The sequence below is a fragment of the Salvelinus alpinus genome, chromosome 28 (genome assembly GCF_045679555.1).
Source record: "Salvelinus alpinus chromosome 28, SLU_Salpinus.1, whole genome shotgun sequence".
Classification (NCBI taxonomy): domain Eukaryota; kingdom Metazoa; phylum Chordata; class Actinopteri; order Salmoniformes; family Salmonidae; genus Salvelinus; species Salvelinus alpinus.
The window spans coordinates 8351806-8374765 of record NC_092113.1 but is presented as its reverse complement, the minus strand read 5'-3'; the positions used below and the strand labels follow the sequence as shown (position 1 = coordinate 8374765).

Here is a 22960-nt window from a genome sequence, read left to right as displayed (position 1 = left end):
AGGTAAGGGAGAAGGTCTCCGGAAATGGTCTGGAGAAGAGAGGAGGGGATAGGGTCAAGCGGGCAGGTTGTTGGGCGGCCGGCCGTCACAAGACGCGAGATTTCATCTGGAGAGAGAGGGGAGAAAGAGGTCAAAGCACAGGGTAGGGCAGTGTGAGCAGAACCAGCGGTGTCGTTTGACTTAGCAAACGAGGATCGGATGTCGTCGACCTTCTTTTCAAAATGGTTGACAAAGTCATCAGCAGAGAGGGAGGAGGGGGGAGGAGGGGGAGGAGGATTCAGGAGGGAGGAGAAGGTGGCAAAGAGCTTCCTAGGGTTAGAGGCAGATGCTTGGAATTTAGAGTGGTAGAAATTGGCTTTAGCAGCAGAGACAGAAGAGGAGAATGTAGAGAGGAGGGAGTGAAAGGATGCCAGGTCCGCAGGGAGGCGAGTTTTCCTCCATTTCCGCTCGGCTGCCCGGAGCCCTGTTCTGTGAGCTCGCAATGAGTCGTCGAGCCACGGAGCAGGAGGGGAGGACCGAGCCGGCCTGGAGGATAGGGGACATAGAGAGTCAAAGGATGCAGAAAGGGAGGAGAGGAGGGTTGAGGAGGCAGAATCAGGAGATAGGTTGGAGAAGGTTTGAGCAGAGGGAAGAGATGATAGGATGGAAGAGGAGAGAGTAGCGGGGGAGAGAGAGCGAAGGTTGGGACGGCGCGATACCATCCGAGTAGGGGCAGTGTGGGAAGTGTTGGATGAGAGCGAGAGGGAAAAGGATACAAGGTAGTGGTCGGAGACTTGGAGGGGAGTTGCAATGAGATTAGTGGAAGAACAGCATCTAGTAAAGATGAGGTCAAGCGTATTGCCTGCCTTGTGAGTAGGGGGGAAGGTGAGAGGGTGAGGTCAAAAGAGGAGAGGAGTGGAAAGAAGGAGGCAGAGAGGAATGAGTCAAAGGTAGACGTGGGGAGGTTAAAGTCACCCAGAACTGTGAGAGGTGAGACATCCTCAGGAAAGGAACTTATCAGGGCGTCAAGCTCATTGATGAACTCTCCAAGGGAACCTGGAGGGCGATAAATGATAAGGATGTTAAGCTTGAAAGGGCTGGTAACTGTGACAGCATGGAATTCAAAGGAGGCGATAGACAGATGGGTCAGGGGAGAAAGAGAGAATGTCCACTTGGGAGAGATGAGGATCCCAGTGCCACCACCCCGCTGACAAGAAGCTCTCGGGGTGTGCGAGAACACGTGGGCAGACGAGGAGAGAGCAGTAGGAGTAGCAGTGTTATCAGTGGTAATCCATGTTTCCGTCAGTGCCAAGAAGTCGAGGGACTGGAGGGAAGCATAGGCTGAGATGAACTCTGCCTTGTTGGCCGCAGATCGTGATGTGATGTTAAATGTGTTTAGAAACTATGTGGCTTAATTGTGCGTGAGTTGCCAACTTATGAGGTAAGTCAGTCTAAAAAACAGTAGGCATACTTTGTCCCTGTTTTCAATGCTTTTGCGTCAACATTTTTTTAATCAACAAAATCAAAAGTGGTGGGGCATCCGCATACTAGGTTCGGTTCTAGCAGAACTCGGCTAGGCTAGGCGAATACTCCCTTAAAATGCATTCGCTTGAAAAACAAGATTTATGTTTTTTCAATTTTACTGTTTGTGCCTCTTGAGACACCGTTGCAATATCTTAGCCAGTATACACTTCCTCAAAATAGTACAAATTTATCTAAGGTAGATTAAGAAATCTGTACTAATTTTGACCTTTTTGCAGAGGTCTTAGTCGCACAATTTGACATCTAACTAAGATGTTTGGTACAGTATTTCTCAAGCAAAGAAATATGTGCATGAAAACTTGTCTCTCATTGAATGAGAACCAACACTACATGTTCCCACTCCTACTAGAAGTAGTAATGTTGACCAATCAACGACGAAGGGGCGTAGACTTTGGCTACCGAACTCCGATTTGCCATCAGAAACATTTGTGTGTGAAAGAACAGCTGGAGAAAAAAAAGTGCCGATGACCAAAATGAACAAAAACATCAAATGTAATCATAGAATACTGTATGCACAAACTGTTTCGACAGGGAAGCATGCGGTAAGCTTTAGATGTCCGCATACTAGGTTCGGTTTGCTCCTAGCAGAACTAAGCTAGGCGAAGCAAACGTCTGTGACTCGCATACTCTCTTAAGACTTTGCTTTAAAAATGAGAAAAAAGTCAATATTACTGTTTTTCCCTATTGAGACGCCGTAGGAACAACATACCCAGTATCACTTCCTCAAAATAGTCAGAATTCATCTAAGATATAATCTCAAATTAGTCACGCAATTTTACATCTAAGATTTTTGGTCCAGTATTTCTCAAGTGAAAACATGTACATGAAAACTAGTTGCACCTCGTTGAATGACAACAACAAACACTTATTTGAAGAATCCCGTCCATAGTTCCCACTCATACTAGGAGTTGTAGTACTGTTGACCAATCACTGATGAAGGGGCGTAGACTGTCCCCAGGCGCTCTCATTTGTTGACTTCTGTAACCGTAAAAGCCTTGGTTTCATGCATGTTAACATCAGAAGCCTCCTCCCTAAGTCTGTTTTACTCATTGCTTTAGCACACTCCGCCAACCCTGATGTCCTTGCTGTGTCTGAATCCTGGCTTAGGAAGGCCACCAACTACAACATTTTCCGTCAAGATAGAACTGCCAAATGGGGAGGAGTTGCGATCTACTGCAGAGATAGCCTGCAGAGTTTTGTCATACTTTCCAGGTCTATGATCAAACAGTTCGCGCTTCTAATTTAAAAAATGAATCTCTCCAGAAATAAGTCTCTCACTGTTGCCGCCTGTTATAGACCCCCCTCAGCTCCCAGCTATGCTCTGGACACCATATGTGAATTGATTTCTCCCTATCTATCTTCAGAGTTCGTTCTGTTAGGTCATCTAAACTGGGATATGCTTAACACCCCTGCAGTCCTACAATCTAAGCTTGATGCCCTCAATCTCACACACATTATCAAGGAACCCACCAGGTACAACCCTAAATCCATAGACATGGGCAACCTCATAGATATTATCCTGACCAACTTGCCCTCCAAATACACCTCTGCTGTTTTCAATCAGGATCTCAGCGATCACTGCCTCATTGCCTGCATCCGCTATGGGTCTGCGGTCAAACGACCACCCCTCGTCACTGTCAAACGCTCCCTAAAACACTTCTGCGAGCAGGCCTTTCTAATCGACCTGGCCTGGGTATCCTTGAAGGATATTGACCTCATCCCGTCAGTAGAGGATGCCTGGTCGTTCTTTAAAAGTAATTTCCTCACCATCTTAAATAAGCATGCCCCTTTAAAAAAATGGAGAACTACGAACAGATATAACCCTTGGTTCACTCCAGACCTGACTGCCCTCGACCAGCACAAAAACTTCCTGTGGCGGACTGCACTAGCATCGAATAGTCCCCGCGATATGCAACTTGTCAGGGAAGTCAGGGACCAATACACGCAGTCAGTCAGGAAAGCAAAGGCTAGCTTTTTCAAACAGAAATGTGCATCCTGTTGCTCTGACTCCAAAAAGTTTTGGGACACTGTAAAGTCCATGGAGAATAAGAGCACCTCCTCCTAGCTGCCCACTGCACTGAGGCTAGGAAACACTGTCACCAACAATAAATCCATGATAATCGAGAATTTCAATAAGCATTTCTCTACGGCTGGCCATGCTCTCCTCCTGGCTACCCCAACACCGGCCAACAGCCCTGCACTCCCCGCAGCAACTCGCCCAGGCCTCCCCAGCTTCTCCTTCACCCAAATCCAGATAGCAGATGTTCTGAAAGAGCTGCAAAACCTGGACCCGTACAAATCAGCTGGGCTAGACAATCTGCACCCTCTCTTTCTAAAATGATCCACAGCCATTGTTGCAACCCCTATTACTAGTCTGTTCAACATCTTTCGTATCGTCTGAGATCCCTAAAGATTGGAAAGCTGCCGCGGTCCTCCCCCTCTTCAAAGGGGGTGACACTCTAGACCCAAACTGTTACAGACCTATATCCATCCTGCCCTGCCTTTCTAAAGTCTTCGAAAGCCAAGTTAATAAACAGATCATTGACCATTTTGAATCCCACCGTACCTTCTCCGCTGTGCAATCCGGTTTCCGAGCTGGTCACGGGTGCACCTCAGCCACGCTCAAGGTATTTAACAATATCATAACCGCCATCGATAAAAGACAGTACTGTGCAGCCGTCTTCATTGACCTGGCCAAGGCTTCCGACTCTGTTAATCACCGTATTCTTATCGGCAGACTCAACAGCCTTGGTTTCTCAAATGACTGCCTCGCCTGGTTCACCAACTACTTCTCAGATAGAGTTCAGTGTGTCAAATCGGAGGGCCTGTTGTCCGGACCTCTGGCGGTCTCTATGGGGGTACCACAGGGTTCAATTCTCGGGCCGACTCTTTTGTCTGTATATATCAACGATGTCGCTCTTGCTGCGGGTGATTCCCTGATCTACCTCTATGCAGACGACACCATTCTGTATACATCTGGCCCTTCTTTGGACACTGTGCTAACTAACCTCCAGACGAGCTTCAATTCCATAACGCTCCTTCCGTGGCCTCCAACTGCTCTTAAACGCTAGTAAAACTAAATGCATGCTTTTCAACTGATTGCTGCCCGCACGACTAGCATCACCACTCTGGATGGTTCTGACTTAGAATATGTGGACAACTACAAATACCTAGGTGTCTGGCTAGACTGTAAACTCTCCTTCCAGACTCATATTAAACATCTCCAATCCAAAATTAAATCTAGAATCGGCTTCCTATTTCGCAACAAAGCCTCCTTCACTCACGCCGCCAAATATACCCTCGTAAAACTGACTATCCTACCGATCTTCGACTTCGGCGATGTCATTTAAAAAATAGCCTCCAACACTCTACTCAGCAAACTGGATGCAGTCTATCACAGTGCCATCCGTTTTGTCACCAAAGCCCTATATACCACCCACCACTGCGAACTGTATGCTCTCGTCGGCTGGCCCTCGCTACATATTCGTCACCAGACTTACTGGCTCCAGGTCATCTATAAGTCTTTGCTAGGTAAAGCTCTGCCTTATCTTAGCTTACTGGTCACGATAACAACACCCACCCGTAGCACACGTTCCAGCAGGTATATCTCACTGGTCATCCCCAAAGCCAACACCCCCTTTGGCCGCCTTTCCTTCCAGTTCTCTGCTGCCAATGACTGGAACGAATTGCAAAAATCGCTGAAGTTGCAGACTTATCTCCCTCACTAACTTTAAACATCTACTATCTGAGCAGCTAACCGATCGCTGCAGCTGTACACAGCCCATCTGTAAATAGCCCATCCAATCTACCTACCTCATCCCCATATTGTTTTTATTTACTTTTTTGCTCTTTTGCACACCAGTATTTCTACTTGCACATCATCATCTGCACATCTATCACTCCAGTGTTAATTTGCTAAATTGTAATTACTTCCCCACTATGGCCTATTTATTGCCTTACCACCTCATGCCATTTGCACACACTATATATAGACTTTTTTCTATTGTGTTATTGACTGTACGTTTGTTTATTCCATGTGTAACTCTGTGTTGTTGTTTGTGTCGCTTTGCTTTATCTTGGCCAGGTCGCAGTTGTAAATGAGAACTTTTTCTCAACTGGCCTACCTGGTAAATAACGGTGAAATAAATAAAAATTATTCACTGCATGTGTTCTGTTAAAATGTCTTTCTATCACCAGGGTCACAGCAGGAAATGCTGTTTTCTCCCGACTGTGATGATGATCCAGTTGATCCAGGTGGCCAATGACACTCGAATATAGCTGCAGTGTTCCCCACTTGACGGGAAAATAGAATGAATGCGCTCTTTTATACTTTTGAAGGGGGGGGGGGGTACAGAGGGAATATGATTTAGTCATATCAAGCAGTTTAGTGAAACAAGTGTTTTGATGCGCTGCGTCACTCCTCTGTTAATGTGATTATTGGCTTGTTTGCCTTGGAACAGCTCCATTGTTATTGTCTGTATCTATGGGGTAAAATTACTCCCTGCTGTTTCCTTTGGGGCTGGCCGAAAGCCTTGTACATTAAATTATCAATGGTTCTACGGCTGCTGCAAAGGTCAGTACAAAGCCATTTGTAATACTTCCTGTTGAACAACTAGTCAAAGTCATATGTATATCCTTGATTAAGAATGTTAATCATGCATAAGATTGTGGATTATGTTTTGGTATGGGATTGCTGAATTGTTCTACAAAAAAGAGTCTGGAAAACTATAGTTTGAGGTTGTTCATGGTGTGTTCTGAGGACAATATACATATAATTTAACCTGCTCTTCCCCACCATAGATCAGTCCTCTCAGATAATCTTATCATATACACACTTTTTGGGCTGGGTTCATTCAAGTCAGACTGTGTCTGCCAGTGGAGGCTCCTCAGAGGAAGAAGGACCATCCTCCTCAGTGAATTTCATAAAAATATATATTTTAAAACATAAAAAAGGTTATCCTTCTTAGATAAAACTATACTATATAATCACGTCACCAAATAATTGATTACAACCCATTATTTTTGCAATGAACGTCTTCAGTAGCCTCAACAGCACTCTGTAGTTACCACCATGGTGTAGTCGCAGGACAGCTAGCTTCCGTCCTCCTCTGGGTACATTGACTTCAATACAAAACCTGGGACGCTCATGGTTCTCACCCGCTTCCATAGACTTACACCGTAATTATGACAACTTCCGGAGGACGTCCTCCAACCTATCAGATGAACTGTCATGTTGTCCACCCAATCAAAGGATCAGAGAAGGAATCTAGTACTGAAAGCATAAGCCACAGCTAGCAAGCACTGCAGTGCATAAAATATGGTGAGTAGTTGACTCAATGAGAGAGATAGATAATAGTTGAACAGTTTTGAACAAATACATTTCTTCCCAAATTAATTTGAAGCGAGAGAGATTTTGTAATTGTTTTTCATTTTCATTTTCACTTACTAGCAAATGCAGTCAGCTAGTTTAGCCTACTCAAAGTACCCTGCTCAAACAGCGGGATAATAGGTTATCTAGCTGGCTATGATTATCCAACACAACACTGGAACTCTTCCAAGTCAAGGTAAGCTTTTGGCTTTACTAATTTATTGCCAACCGGGCCTGTCCGTGTAACTGCTAAACTGCTTACTGACTAACGTTATTGCATGATTGTAACTGGTTTTCTAACGCATTATTTCTATTAGCTATGTTGACTATGACGTTACTTTAGCTAATATGGTGACAACGATGTAGGCTGTGTGTAGCGGTTATGATATGGTTTGGAAAGGTTTTTTTCGCCTGGTCACATACAGCTGATGTTTTGTGCATTGAAGTCCACAAGCAAAAGGTGAGAGAAGTAGAGCGCATAGATAAAAGAAGGAATACAACGTGGCTGCTATGAAAGTGAACTATGTTTATGCTTGATCAGGGGTGTATTCATTCCGTCGATTCTGTAGAACGGAAGCAAACGGAACAAAACGGGAATAAACATACCTGAATTTGTCCAATAGAAACTCTTGTTTGCAACTGTTGGACTAATGATTACACCCTATATCAGCTAGATGCAGGCAAGAGTGTGCAAGGTGGTAGTGAATGTGTCACTGTCACCTCTAATTTTTTATCTCGACCTGTGTGCACCTACATTGTAAACTTTCATTCATAGGCTAGGTTGTAGCAACCTCACGATGGGTATAGGGAAAATTCTAGCATCATGTAGTAGCCTAAACCTATCATTGTTACATTGAGCTGGGTGAATGGAATATGAATGACAGTCATCCAATATGCTGTAATAGACATAAGGCCATGCTCATGGAACTCTGGACACACTGGTGTCTGCTAATACTCATAACTCCTGTGCTGAGGAAGATGTACAGAACCAGTCAAAAGTTTGGACACACCTACTCATTCAAGGTTTTTTTTCTTTATATTTATTATTTTCTACATTGTAGAGTAATAGTTAAGACATCGAAACTATGAAATAACACATATGGAATCATGTAGTAACCAAATAAGTGTTAAATCAAAATAGATTTTTCAAAGTAGCTCCCTTTGCCTTGATGACTGCTTTGCACACTCTTGGCATTCTCTCAACCAGCTTCATGAGGAATGCTTTTCAAACAGTCTTGAAGGAGTTCCCACATATGCTAGCACTTGTTGGCTGCTTTTCCTTCACTCTGCGGTCCAACTCATCTCAAACCATCTCAATTGGCTTAGGGTCGGTGATTGTGGAGGCCAGGTCATCTGATGCAGCACTCCATCACTCTCCTTCTTGGTCAAATTGCCCATACACAGCCTGGAGGTGTGTTTTGGGTCAATATCCTGTTGAAAAACAAATGACAGTCCCACTAAGCGCAATCCAGATGGGATGGCGTATCGCTGCAGAATGCTGTTGTAGCCATGCTGGTTAAGTGTGCCTTGAATACTAAATAGATCAGACAGTGTCACCAGCAAAGCACCCCCACACCATCACACCACCTCCTCCATGCTTCACGGTGGGAACCACACACGCAGATCATCCGTTCACCTACTCTGCGTCTCACAAAGACACAGCGGTTGGAACCAAAAATCTCAAATTTGCACTCATCACACCAAAGGACAGATTTCCACCGGTCTAATGTCCATTGCTCGTATTTCTTGGCCCAAGCAAGTCTCTTATTATTATTGGTGTCCTTTAGTAGTGGTTTCTTTGCAGCAATGTGACCATTAAGGCTTGATTCACACAGTCTCCTCTGAACAGTTGATGTTGAGATGTGTCTGTTACTTGAACTCTGAAGCATTTATTTGGGCTGCAATTTCTGAGGCTGGTAACTCTAACGAACGTATCCTCTGCAGCAGAGGTAACTCTGGGTCTTTCTTTGCTGTGGCAGTCCTCATGAGAGCCAGTTAGATCAGTGCTTGATGGTTTTTGCGACTGCACTTGAAGAAACTTTAAAAGTTCTTAATTTTCCGCATTGACTGACCTTCATGTCTTAAAGTAATGATGGACTGTTGTTTCTCTTTGCTTATTTGAGCTGTTCTTGCCATAATATGGACCTGCTCTTTTACCAAATAGGGCTATCTTCTGTATACCAACCCTACTTTGTCACAACACAACTGATTGGCTCAAACGCATTAAGGAAAGAAATTCCACAAATTAACTTTTAACATGGCACACCTGTTAATTAAAATGCATTACAGGTGACTACCTCATGAAGTTGGTTGAGAGAATGCCAAGAGTGTACAAAGATGTCATCATATATTTTGTTTAAACACTTTTTTACTACATGATTCCATATGTGTTATTTAATAGTATTTATGTCTTCACTATTATTCTACAAAACCCTGGAATTAGGTGTGTCCAAACTTTTGACTGGTACTGTATGTCTGGCTGCCAATGCCCTGTGTGATGAGTATTTACAGACCGGGAGTTACTCCTAGGGGGGGTTGCCCGATGATGCTGCCAGCTTTACAATAACTACAAAAGTTTACCCAACCATTCAAATCAATCATATATTTATCCCCCTCCTTTGACATGTTCGAAGCTTGCTGTGGCAGAGAAGCAACACTGAGGGGTGTTATCGTGCCTTCAGAAAATATTCATACCCCTTTACTTTGTCCTTATTTTGTTGTGTTATTGCCTAAATTCAAAATGGATTCAGTTGAGATTTTTGCCTCTGGCATACATACAATACCAAATGTCAAAGTGAAATAGTTTGACATTTTTATTAATTCAGAAAAAAATGTACAGCTGAAATGTCTTGATTCAGTAAGTATTCAACCCCTTTTTTTATGACAAGCCTAAATACATTCAGGAGTAAAGATTTGCACGTCACCTAATAAGTTGCATGGACTCACTGTGTGCAATAGGATTTTTTTAATGACTACCTCATCTCTGTACCCCACACATTCAATTATCTGTAAGGTCCCTCAGTTGAGCAGTGAATTTCAAACACAGATTCAACCACAAAGACCAGGGAGGTTTTCCAATATCTCCCAAAGAAAGGCACCTATTGGTAGATGGGTAAAAAAAAAAAAAAGAAGCTGACATTGAATATCCATTTGAGCATGATGAAGTTAATAAATTACAATTTGGATGGTGTACTAATACGCCCAGCCACTACAAAGATACAGGCATCCATACCTAACTCACTTGCTGGAGAGGAAGGAAACAGCTCAGTGATTTCACCAAGAGGCCTATGGTGACTTTAAAACAGTTAAAGTTTAATGGCTTTGAAAGGAGAAAACTGAGGATGAATCAACAACATTGTAGTTACACCACACTACTAACCTTATTGACAAGAGTGAAAAGAAGGAAGCCTGTACAGAAATAATAATATTCCAAAACATGCATCCTGTTTGCAACAATGCACTAAAGTAATACTGCAAAGAATGTGGCAAAGCAATTAACTTTTTGTCCTGAATACAAGGTTTTATGTTGGGGGCAAATCTAATAACACATTACTGAGCACCACTCAACATAATTTCAAGCAGAGTAGTGGCTGCATCATGTTATGGGTATGCATGTAATCATGAAGGACTGGGAAGTTTTTCAGGATAAAAAAGACACGGAATGGAGCTAAGAATAGGCAAAATCCTAGAGGAAAACCTGGTTCAGTCTGCCTTCCACCAGACACTGGGAGATGAATTCACCTCTCAGCAGGACAATAACTTAAAACACAAGGCCACATATAAACTGGAGTTGCTAACCAAGAAAACAGGGAATGTTCCTGAGTGGCCAAGTTACAGTTTTGACTTAAATCTACTTTAAAATCTATGGCAAGACCTGAAACTGGTTGTCTAGCAATGATTCAACAATCAATTTGACAAAGCTTGAAGAATTTTGAAAAGAATAATGTGCAAATGTTGCACAATCCAGGTGTGGAAAGCTCTTAAAGACTTACCCAGAAAGACTCACAGCTGTAATCGCTGGCAAAGGTGCTTCTACAAAGTATTGACTCAGCGCTGTGAATACTTATGTAAATTAGATATCTGTATTTCATTCAATACATTTGCAAACATTTCTAAAAACACGTTTTCACTTTGTCATTATGGAGTATTGTGTGTAGTTGGGTGAGAAAAAAAGAAAGAATTAATACATTTTAAATTCAGGCTAACACAACAATGTGGAATAAGTCAAGGGGTATGAATACTTTCTGAAGGCACTGTATATCTAACAGGACACAGTGTGGCAATACTACAGTAGAGATCAAACTATGTGTATCTCTATAACAAAACATCTGTAAAAAGGGGATGTTCCTACATCCTAGTAATGTGGCCAATGGTGCTTTACAAGCTGCTGAAGAGCTTGTATTGGCTGAGCATTCAGTTGTTTGGTCAAAGGTGTGGGAAAAAATCTACTGTACTGTAGACTAATACCACCCTGTGGCATAATGGTGTACTGCAGTAATACTCATGTGGATATGGATTTCTCTCTTCTAGATACAGCATACAACAAAGAGGAACTTGACAGTCTTACACAAAACATTGTCGCTATACAAAAAGTATGTTTTTATTACAATATTTGACCGCAAATGCCAGCTTGTGGTATCTAGATGTTTGGTTGACAACATATCCTTGACTGAATCTTAAACATAGCTTGATTGCATTATAAAAACTCCACAGGTAAAAACCCAAATCATTTATGTGATGAAGTATAAAAGGGACTAACACAACCAAACAGCCCAATGCCTTCAGAACGGTCTAAAGTTGTAACCATTCAACATGAGTGGTCCATTGGTCCATCATCATCTGTGCTAATTTGAAATCCCAAAATGCACAGCACCATGATATATACAGTGAGATGCACCCACCTAGTTTTGCGCTTTCCCATACGTGCTCATGAGAGAAAGTGGAGGAGTTCAAGTTTGGGTCGGTGCCAAGGTGACGGTTGATGGAGAGGCTGAAACACTGTCGGGGGAAGCTGCTGTCATCGTGGTAATGGGCACTAACAGAGGTTCAGCAAGGCGCGGGACTGGTTTGGCGATCTTCATGGGGATGAAGACGTTGGAGGCACAGTGCTCGCTCAGATACTCACCGCCCTTCTCCTCGTAGTCCTGCCGGCTGATCCAGCCCTCCCCGCCAGGGGGGTGCTCCAAGGCCCAGTCCCGAGCCCCGTACCAGGCATCCACTGCAGGCCGCGACGCCATCATCACCTGGAGAGCAGAGTCAAAACATGCATTCAGAAAGTATTCAGACCACTTCAGTTTTTCCACATTTTGTTACGTTACAACCTTATCCTAAAATGTATTAAAAATATTTTTTTCAATGGCGCAGGGCTCCCGAGTGGCGCAGGGGTCTAAGGCACTGCCTCTCAGTGCTAGAGGCATCACTACAGGCCCTGGTTCGATTCCAGGCTGTATCACAACCGGACGTGATTGGGAGTCCCATAGGGCGGCGCACAATTGGCCCAGCGTCCGGGTTTGGCCGGTGTAGGCCGTCATTGTAAATAAGAATTTGTTCTTAGCTGACTTGCCGAGTTAAATAAAGGTTAAATAAAAATAAAAAATAAAATAAAGAAATCGACCAACCTTAATGACAAAGCGAAAACGAGAATTTTAAATTTGCAAATGTATAAAAAATAAAAAACAGAAATACCTTATTTACTTAAGTATCCAGACCCTTTGCTATGAGACTCAAAATTGAGGTCTCATTGATCATTGATCACCCTTGAGATGTTTCTACAACTTAATTGTCCACCTGGGGCAAATTCAATTGGTTGGACATAATTTGAAAAGGTACACACCTGTCTATATAAGGTCCCACAGTTGACAGTGCATGTCAGAGCAAAAAACTAAGCCATGACGTTGAAGGAATTGTCCGTAGAGCTCCGAGACAGGATTGTGTCGAGGCACAGATCTGGGGAAGGGTACCAAAACATTTCTGCAGCATTGAAGGTCCCAAAGAACACAGTGACCTCCATCATTCTTAAAATGGAAGAAGTTTGGAACCACCAAGACTCTTCCTAGAGCTGGCCACCCAGCCAAACTGAGCAATCGGGGGAGAAGGGCCTTTGTCAGGAAGGTGACCAAGAACCCCATGGTCACTCTGGCAGAGCTCCAGAGTTTCTCTGTGGAGATGGGTGAACCTTCCAGAAGGACAACCATCTCTGCAGCACTCCACCAATCAGGCCTTTATGGTAGAGTTGGCAGACGGAAGCCACTCCTCAGTAAAAGGCACATGACAGCCCGCATGGAGTTTGCCAAAAGGCACCTAAAGGACTCCCAGACCATGAGAAACAAGATTCTCTGGTCTGATGAAACCAAGATTGAACTCTTTGGCCTGAATGCCAAGTGTCACGTCTGGAGTAAACCTGGCACCATCCCTACGGTGAAGCATGGTGGTGGCAGCATCATGCTGTGGGGATGTTTTTCAGCAGCGGGGACTGGGAGACTAGTCAGGATCGAGGGAAAGATGAACGGAGCAAAGTACAGGGAGATCCTTGATGAAAACCTGCTTCAGAGCGCTCAGGACCTCAGACTGGGGCAAAGGTTCACCTGCCTACAGGACAAGGACCCTAAGCACACAGCCAATACAATGCAGGAGTGGCTTCGGGACAAGTCTCTGAATGTCCTTGAGTGGCACAGCCAGAGCCCGGACTTGAACCCGATCGAACATCTCTGGAGAGACCTGAAAATAGCTTTGCAACGACGCTCCCCATCCAACCTGACAGAGCTTGAGTGGATCTGCAGAGAAGAATGTGAGACACTCCCCAAATACAGGTGTGCCAAGCTTGTAGCGTTATACCAAAGAAGACTCGAGGCTGTAATCGCTGCCAAAGGTGCTTCAACAAAGCACAGAGTAAAGCGTCTGATTACTTATGTAAATGTGATATTTCTAAAAACCTGCTTTTGCTTTGTCATTATGGGGTATTGTGTGTAGATTGATGAGGGGATTGTTATTTTTTTTAATCCATTTTAGAATAAAGCAGTAACGTAACAAAGTGGAAAAAGTCAAGGGGTCTGAATACTTTCCGAATGTACTGTAAGTTGTAATATGGTTCTCTCCTTATCACCATATTGTTTAAATTAAGACTTGTACAAGTCACTGAGTATTTATACTGCTGGTATAGAATACTCTTGCCCTACCTTTGTCTCAACATGAACCAATATAAGTTGCATGACACAACGCTGTCCTTAGGAGCAGTAAATTACCACATACACAGACGTTTAATGTACCTGGAAGTGCGACTGGAAGGGCCTCATGGCCAGCAGCTCTCTCTCTATCCTCTCCTTCATACCTGGATACTGTAGGTTCCCTCCCGTCAGGAACACATTACGGGCCAGTGCCTCCTGCTGCTCAGGAGTATACCTGCACACAGTCAAGTCATGCAAACTATGATCAACCTCTTCAGCTACTATGTTAATCATGTTCTAGTTATTGTGGCCACCTGCGTGTTGTTTTTATTAAATGTACAATCAAACAGGTATAGCGAGGAAACGTGCAGTAGATTACCTGGCTAAGACATACTGCAGAGTCTCCATCATGCCCATCTGGTCTTCTCCTATCAGCGACGGCTGGAAGAGGATCTCTGAGACTCGCAGGCGCTCCGTACCCACAAACAGCTGATGGTACTCTGCCATGTTAAACACCGGCTGTGGCGAGAGGAGGTTGTCAACAGGGCTAGTGGAGCCTCCATCACAAGAGGTTTAATCACAATCTATATTTCGTTCTGTATGAATGTGGTTCAGACTGTTGTGTTTATACCATTAAAATAGTAGAGAATATTGCTTTACCTGCACAGGCTTTTCTGTCTCTGTGTTTTCCTCGCTGAAGTCTGGATCCATCTCTGTCACCCCGTCCCCTTCGTCCATTGGCTGCTCCATTTCTGAGGCCTGACAGAGAGAGATTTCTTACTTGTCAATTAGTTTAACGCCAACATTATTCCCAACACTGTGATACGTTGCCATAGTCTAGGCTGTTTTGAAAGAACTGTATGTTGGACATTGTTGTCATCCTAATTCAATGCTATCGTTTGCTAGCCCCTATGATCACCTGTAAGAGCCGCTGCCTGCCCTGCTCCACCACCAGGCTCAGCTTGTTGATGTAGGACTGCAGCTCCTCAGCAGAGTCCATGTTCAGCTGTACCAGGTTCTTATGGAACTGCTCCAGGTAGCCGTCCTCCAACAGCTCCTACGCACATGACCAAGCACACACACACACACACACACACACGGTTTACCTCAATGGATACGACTGGTGGTTAAAATGTCAAGGAAAGCTTTAACGCTTAGGTCTATAAGTGAAATGTGGTGGTTTAGGGGAGAAAAGGGGTAGCGGTTAAGGTTCATAGTTGACCAAGTCGATAAAAGGTAATGGTTCTTGCCTGCACTGTCAGTAGTTTATCCAACCGCTCTTGGTCCTGCTGTAGCTTCTCCTCCCTGCGCCGGGCGTTGATCTCCTGTAGCCTGCGCAGCTGCTGGGTGCGTCTCTCCTGCCTCTCCTCCACACTCACCACGCCGCCCAGCCCCTTGGCAGAGAAGGGCAGCTGCATGCGGTGCACCTCCTGCTCATAGAACTCTACACTGCGCCACTTTTCCAGCTCTGAGAGACACCGAGAGAGAGAGAGAGAGAGTCAGGAAATGAATCACATAAAGTAAGGCACCACAATTACTGTTTCATATAATCGCACTACATCTCTGGCCTCATGGCAGGCAGACCTTGGTGGTAGTCTGTGGCTGTGTAGCTGTGTTCGTGGAGCAGCTCCTCCATGCGGCTGAGGGTGACGGCTGCCAGGTGACCAGGGTACTTCAGCTGGAGCAGACGCTGAAGATACGAGGCCGCCTGGCTCCCGCCCACGTTCACACGCTTACAGTTGCCTGCATCCAGCCTGGGGAAACAGCAGAGGAAAGAATGTTACAAGGTGTGTGGCATGTGTTAAAATGGCACGTAGGGGCCTGAGCATTGGAGCAAACAGAGCAGCTGCACCCCCACTTTCAAAATAGGGATGCAAACTTGTGTTTTTGCACCTTCACTTTGTTTTACCAGAAAGTGATCATGATCCATTTGGTAATTTGTCATTTTCAAATGATTGGTAATGTTTTGAGCAAGTCTGTATTAAAATAGATACATCCATCTAATATATGATATAATAATTAACAGACCGCATTCCCCCCTCCCCATCACCACAAGATGAATGGTTTTGCTCACTGGAAAGTCTTGCTTCAGTCCCGCCCCGCTATTTTGGTTCAGTGCAGTTAGAAAGCACTAGTTGCACCATTTTTCATCTGAAAAATACATGTTTTCTCTATTTTGTTGTGCTGTTGTTACATTTGCATCGTTGTTTCATGTCCTGTGGTGTTGTTACATATCATTTGAGCTGCGTGCACCACCAGCAAACTCATTGCATCATTTCACTTTTCCTGTACGAACCATGATGAGCACGGCATGTTGAGATTAGGTGTCTCTGTAGCACAGACTCTGACTCGGAGTAGCCTTCCATCAGCCTACCAAATGTTGCACATTAGCAGAAAACTGCATGTCCGGTAGCTCGTGGACTGTCAATGAGTAGCTTGCAAGTAGATAATGAGAAATCATCAGTAAGCCTAATATTACATGATTAAATCTGTGAAATAATTTAACTCCCCAAGCTGTTTGCAGGCGTTTAACACCATTCTGCATTTTTACCATATATTTTCCCAACTTCAAATATATATATACAAGACTATTATAAATTAAATGAAACTGTTCCATGAAAATGTGCATATAAAAATCAGAACTGGCATGTACATCGGTAGAAATGGTCAGATAAATTGGCTCTAGGTCACGGACAGCCCTAATGGAAACCGAGGTGTCAACACTTGTTAATGACAGGCAGCTGTGAAGAATTCATTTTCCACTTCGGCAAATGTGTTCAGTCAGCACAGAAGAAGCACGCTACACCCAAGGAAAGCTCAACTAATCCAACTGGCATTAGAGGGGGATCTTACAAGAAGATTTTGGGGTCAATGATCAATTACTCAGGAAGTTCAACAGATCGTCAAGGAGGCTGCAACTCTTCTGAAAAGGTAAGAAACGATTTAGCTGGTAGATTTTGTATAAAGACACCACTGGTATAAAGCCAGTGGTGTCATTCTCAGCAAAACCCTAGGGTAAGGAATGGCAAAATGACTTATTTAGCCAGCCTTTATTTTCATTGCCAAAACCAACCTTGCTTCGTGTGTCGTGGTGCCGATAGAGTGCCAACCTGTCACTTCTTGGTCAAAAGCACTCAATGGTCTCGGCATTTGAACTTTTCTGTTTATTGTGGTATAGGGTGATCTAAGCAGATTTCAATATAATTATAATGCATAGGCATGTTTCATTGTAGAAATAGATAACCATAGAAATAGAATGTAAGCTTGGTAGCCTATTGCTTTTCGTGGTTGTAGATGGAACTGTGCGTATTGGAAACGTGTTTGTGGTAGGCCGGCATTGCTTAATTGATTGAGTGGGTGGGGGTGAATTTGATCCACAGAAGTGTATTGTGCCGTATCGTAACATGTTGCTGAACTCATGAGCTGCATCCATGTTTGAAATAGGCCTACAGGTCTATGTGTTTGGCAAGACAGCTGTGCATGACTGCGTCTCACTGTAGTAGGCTGTAGACTATGTTTTGGTTATTTGCATATGCCTTTTGTTTACTGCGTTTTTTTGTTTACTGTTAAAGTAACTAGTCTAAATATAGATTGTATTATGCCTTTATCGATCTGATATTTGGTTTATAGGCCTATAGTAGGCCTACCCCTGTTCTGTTCACATTCATTTGTTTGCATTTGCAGTTGTGTCGGTAATCCAAGCCAAACTGCTATTCAGTTTTTTTGTTTTGCATGAGTTACTAGGTTTCTACTTTCAGCATTTAGCTTGCATTATTTTGGTGAGACAGCTGTGTTTGGCTGCATTCACATAGGGTAATTCACCTATTACAAACAACCTATCTGGTAGCCCATATTAATTTCCAAAATGGCCTTTCTTTAGTGTGTAGGGCACTGTCCATTGTGCTGATACAGCGTAGCGGAGATGGGCTACAGATTTGGCAGCAACCTGTCACTTCAAAAGCTCACAATGTTCTCGGAATTTGAACTTGATGTTTATTGTGGTATAGCGTGATATATGCAGAATTCAATATAATTCCAATGCAAGAACCCCCAAAAAATGTCCCCCCCTCACCGATTTCAACTGCACCCTTAATCACTTTATCCTGGCGCTGGGTCTGTCTGCTTGGCTTGGTAAGTAATATCGACTGGTAATATACTCTGTTTCACGGAAATATGGCTCTCTCGGGATATGCTATCTGAGTCGGTACAGCCACCGGGATTCTTTGTGCGTCGCGTCGACAAAAATAAATATCTCTCCGGGAAGAAAGGCGGGGGTTTATGTTTCATGATTAACAACTCATGGTGTAATTGTAACAACATAGAGAAACTCAAGTCCTTTTGTTCACCTGACCTATAATTCCTTTATACAAACTGGAAACCATATATCCTGAGGCTGCATTTATTGTAGCTGGGGATTTTAACAAAGCAAACTTAAGAACAAGGCTGCCTAAATTCTACCAGCATATTGATTGCAGTACTCACGCTGGCAAAACTCTGGACCACTGCTACTCTAACTTCTGCGATGCATACAAGGCCCTCCACGCCCTCCCTCAGCAAATCTGACCCCGACTCCATTTTCTCCTCCCTTCCTATAGCCAGAAACTCAAACAGGATATACATGTGACAAGGACTATTCAACGCTGGTCTGACCAATCGGAATCCACACGCGGACTGGGACATGTTCTGGGTAACCTCATTGAATAATATCGATTTAAACGCTGATTCGGTGAGTGAGTTTATAAGGAAGTACATAGGAGATGTTGTACCCAGTGTGACTATTAAAACCTACCCTAACCAGAAACTGTGGATAGATGGCGGCATCTGCACAAAACTGAAAGCGTGAACCACCGCATTCAACACCATAGTACCCTCCAAGCTCATCATTAAGCTTGAGGCCCTGGGTCTCAACCCTACCCTGTGCAACTGGGTCCTGGACTTCCTGACGGGCCGCCCCCAGGTGGTGAAGGTAGGAAACAACATCTCCAATTTGCTTGATTACCAACAACGACGAGACAGCCTATTGGGAGGTGAGGGCACTCGGAGTGTGCTGTCAGGAAAACAACCTCTCACTCAAAGTCAACAAAACAAAAGGAGATGATTGTGGACTTCAGGAAACAGCAGAGTGAGCACCCCCTATCCACATCGACGGGACAGCAGTGGAGAAGGTGGAAAGTTTTAAGTGTCTCGGCGTACACATCACGGACAAACTGAAATGGTCCACCCACATAGACAGTGTGGTGAAAGCGCAACAGCGCCTCTTCAACCTCAGGAGGCTGAAGAAATTTGGCTTGTCACCTAAAACCCTCACCAACTTTTACAGATGCACAATTGAGAGCATCCTGTTGGCCTGCATCACGGCCTGGTATGGCAACTGCACCGCCCATAACCGCAGGGCTCTCCAGAGGGTGGTGAGGTCTGCACAACGCATCACCGGTGGCAAACTACCTGCCCTCCAGGACACCTACAGCACCCGTGGCACAGGAAGGCCAAAAAGATCATCAAGGACAACAACCACTGAGCCACTGCCTGTTCACCTCGCTACCATCCAGAAGGCGAGGTCAGTACAGGTGCATCAAAGCTGGGAAAGAGAAACTGAAAAATAGTTTCTATCTCAAGGCCATCAGACTGTTAAACAGCCATCACTAACACAGTGAGGATGCTGCCTACATACAGACTTGAAATCATTGGCCACTTTAATAAATGGATCACTAGTCACTTTAATAATGCCGCTTTAATAATGTTTACATATCTTACATTACTCATCTCATATGTACATGCTGTATTTTACACCATCTTGCCTATGCAGCTCGGTCATTGCTCATCCATATATTTATATGTATATATTCTTATTCCATTCCTTTACTTAGATTTGTGTGTATTAGGTAGTTGTTGTGGAATTGTTAGATTACTTGTTAGATATTGCTGCACTGTCGGAACTAGAAGCACAAGCATTTAGCTAAACTCGCAATAACATCTGCTAACCATGTGTATGTGACCAATAAAATGTGATTTGCTGTATAGTGGTTTTACCTTCCATTGATAACGGGTAGGATGTGAGAGCAGTGGTAGCCAGAGGAGAGGACAATGCCGGTGTGTAGGGGTGTGAGATTGCTGAGAGCATTGTTGTAGTAGAGGCTGTACAGGCAGTCTACGCCATAGGACACATGAGGAACTCTGTAGCACTCAAAGAGCAGCTCTGACATCATCTGGCGACTGTGCAGCGGGTTGCAGGGCGCCTCTGTGAGCACTATAGGATGTTCAACACTGCCCTAAAGAGGGGAGAGAACGGAGAGAAACCACATCAGATGTGCTTGAAGGACCAACTATCTAGTTAGCTACCTTTGTCAGTAAGTTATATTCAAGACTGAGAAGGCAGAACGGTCTAAACAGGACAAGCAACATAGGAAATTGTGCAACATAACTTGAACACCTTACCTCAGTCACAACTCCGAGGTGGCTGAATATGTAATCGAACATCAGTTCCTGTATCTCGAAGTTTACAACCACATTTCGGTCAAACTGGCTTTTCAGGAGCCATCGCACCGGCTCGAGGTTAGAAATGTCATTGCCGATTTGGGTTTCACTTCGCGCTGCCCCTCTGCTCCTCGCCGCCACGGACTTGAACAGAAGCCGCGGTGCGCCTAGTTCGTCCCCTTTGCATGCCCAACCGGCCCTTGTTTGAAAAGAGCCGTTATCTATTATTATCGGAACTGGTGATGGTTGTAAGCATTCGCCAGAAATCTCGAAAATCGGATCGGGAGAGGATTTGTAGTCTTGAAAAGAAAATATTTTGCATGTTGTGTCTGTTTTGGAAGTCATTTTGAAAGGGTGTTACTACAAAATACGCCCGACTAGAAAGCTTGTACTAGAAACCAAGAGTTCCGCGTAGCTCTCGTTACGTCTTGATAACGTAACAATTATTAAAGGGGCAGTCAGAAGTTGGTACATACATTATTTGACTTATAAATTAATTGTACCAATTGATTCTTAAAGAATATAACTTATGCACACCTCATGAGCTTAGTTTAACTGCTGTACCCCATCAGAACCCAAAATATAAGCTTGTTTTACTCAAAACATGGTTAAACTATACTTTGATACCATGGATGGTCAGTCCATGCATCCATAGCCCTGTCTATGAATTTGAGAGTGATTACATTTCTCCAGCCCCATCCCTCAGCTTTCTACTGAAACAGTGGCAGGGTAACCTGTTGTTATTGTTTAAACTGCTGATTGGCCCTTCAATTGTAAAATATGTATATATTACATCCTCTATTATAGTAGATCCCCTAACAACTATTGTTATATTACTATTTAATGATCAATTGTGAAGTCTACTTCCTGATATTTTTATTTCGTTTTTTATATGGATGGCTTGATTTATCTACAGCAGACCTTTTTTTTTTGCCTCTATCTACAGAACAGGTTAATGTGAGTACAGCCTGTGTGTGATAACCAATTATGTATATAAACCTTGGATTACTGATGCTATTTATTAGCCATTGAAACCAACAGTCGGCCATATTGGCACTCCCCAGTCGGCGCAGTCCTCCATAGGAATGAATGGAATTCTACAGTATTTCAATTAAATGTTTCAATACATGTATTTAAGTATCTTGTAGTGGGAACAGTAACATTAGCAATCTCAAAAAATTATACTGTGGCACAGTGGTCTAAGGCACTGCATCGTAGTGCTAGCTGTGTCACTAGAGATCCTGGTTCAAGTCCAGGCTCTGTCTCAGCCAGACGTGACCGGGAGACGCATGGGGCGGCGAACAATTGGCCCAACGTCGTTCGGGTTAGGGGAGGGTTTGGCTGGCAGGGATGTCCGTGTCCCATCGCGCCCTAGCGACTCCTGTGGGCGGCCGGGCGCAATGCACACGGACACAGTCGCCAGGTGTACGGTGTTTCCTCCAACACATTGGTGCGGCTGGCTTCCGGGTTATATGGGCATTGTGTCAAGAAGCAGTGCGGCTTGGCTAGGCTGTGTTTCGGAGGACGCACGGCTCTCGACCTTTGCCTCTCCCGAGTCTGTACGGGAGTTGCAGCGATGAAACAAGACTGTAACTACCAATTGGATACCACGAAATTGGGGACAAAACGGGGTAAAAAAATAAATAATAATCAATTATACTTTAAGGAAAATGTTTTTATATAGATATATATTTTAGCTCACATAATAGAATTTTATATAACTTCAAAGTATGCATTAGGTGTCTGTCATAGAATACATGTGGCAAAAACGAATGTAGACATTAATAAATGCATTTCTATAGCTTCCAAAATATTTTTTACAATTGATATATTTATTTTTTGACTTTTATTTAACCAGGTAGGCTAGTTGAGAACAAGTTTTAATTTACAACTGCAACCTGGCCAAGATAAAGCAAAGCAGTTCGACACATACAACAACACAGAGTTACACATGGAATAAACAAACATACAGTCAATAATACAGTAGAAAAAAATGTATATATACAGTGTGTGCAAATGAGGTAAGATAAGGGAGGTAGGGCAATAAAATAGGCCATAGTGGCGAGGTAATTACGATATAGCAATTAAACACTGGAGTGATAGATGTGCAGAAGACGAATGGGCAAAAAGAGATACTGGGGTGCAAAGGAGCAAAATAAATATATACAGTATGAGGATGAGGTAGTTGGATGGGCAGCATAGAACTGGAAGGAAAGGCGACCAAAGTAGTAATTGGCTTTGGGGGTGACCAGTGAAATATACTTGCTGGAGCGCGTGCTGCGGGTGGGTGCTGCTATGGTGACCAGTGAACTGAGATAAGGCGGGGCTTTACCTAGCAGACTTGTAGATGACCTGGAGCCAGTGGGTTTGGCGATGAATATGAAGCGATGGCCAGCCAACGAGAGCGTACAGGTCTCAGTGGTGGGTAGTATAT

At 43.8% G+C, this 22960-nt stretch overlaps 1 protein-coding gene across 1 annotated transcript; it reads right to left on the bottom strand.

Moving 5' to 3' along the window:
• Positions 1-10180: 10180 nt before the first annotated feature.
• On the bottom strand, positions 10181-20908 carry actr5 (actin related protein 5). Its single transcript, XM_071371443.1, has 9 exons — positions 20488-20908; positions 20083-20321; positions 15637-15806; positions 15303-15520; positions 14972-15109; positions 14713-14811; positions 14432-14571; positions 14155-14287; positions 10181-12132 (listed from the first exon to the last, which is right to left on the bottom strand). Exons 1-9 carry the CDS (start codon positions 20869-20871, stop codon positions 11839-11841), a joined length of 1815 nt encoding a protein of 604 aa, XP_071227544.1. The 5' UTR covers positions 20872-20908; the 3' UTR covers positions 10181-11838.
• Between the last annotated feature and the right edge of the window lie 2052 nt (positions 20909-22960).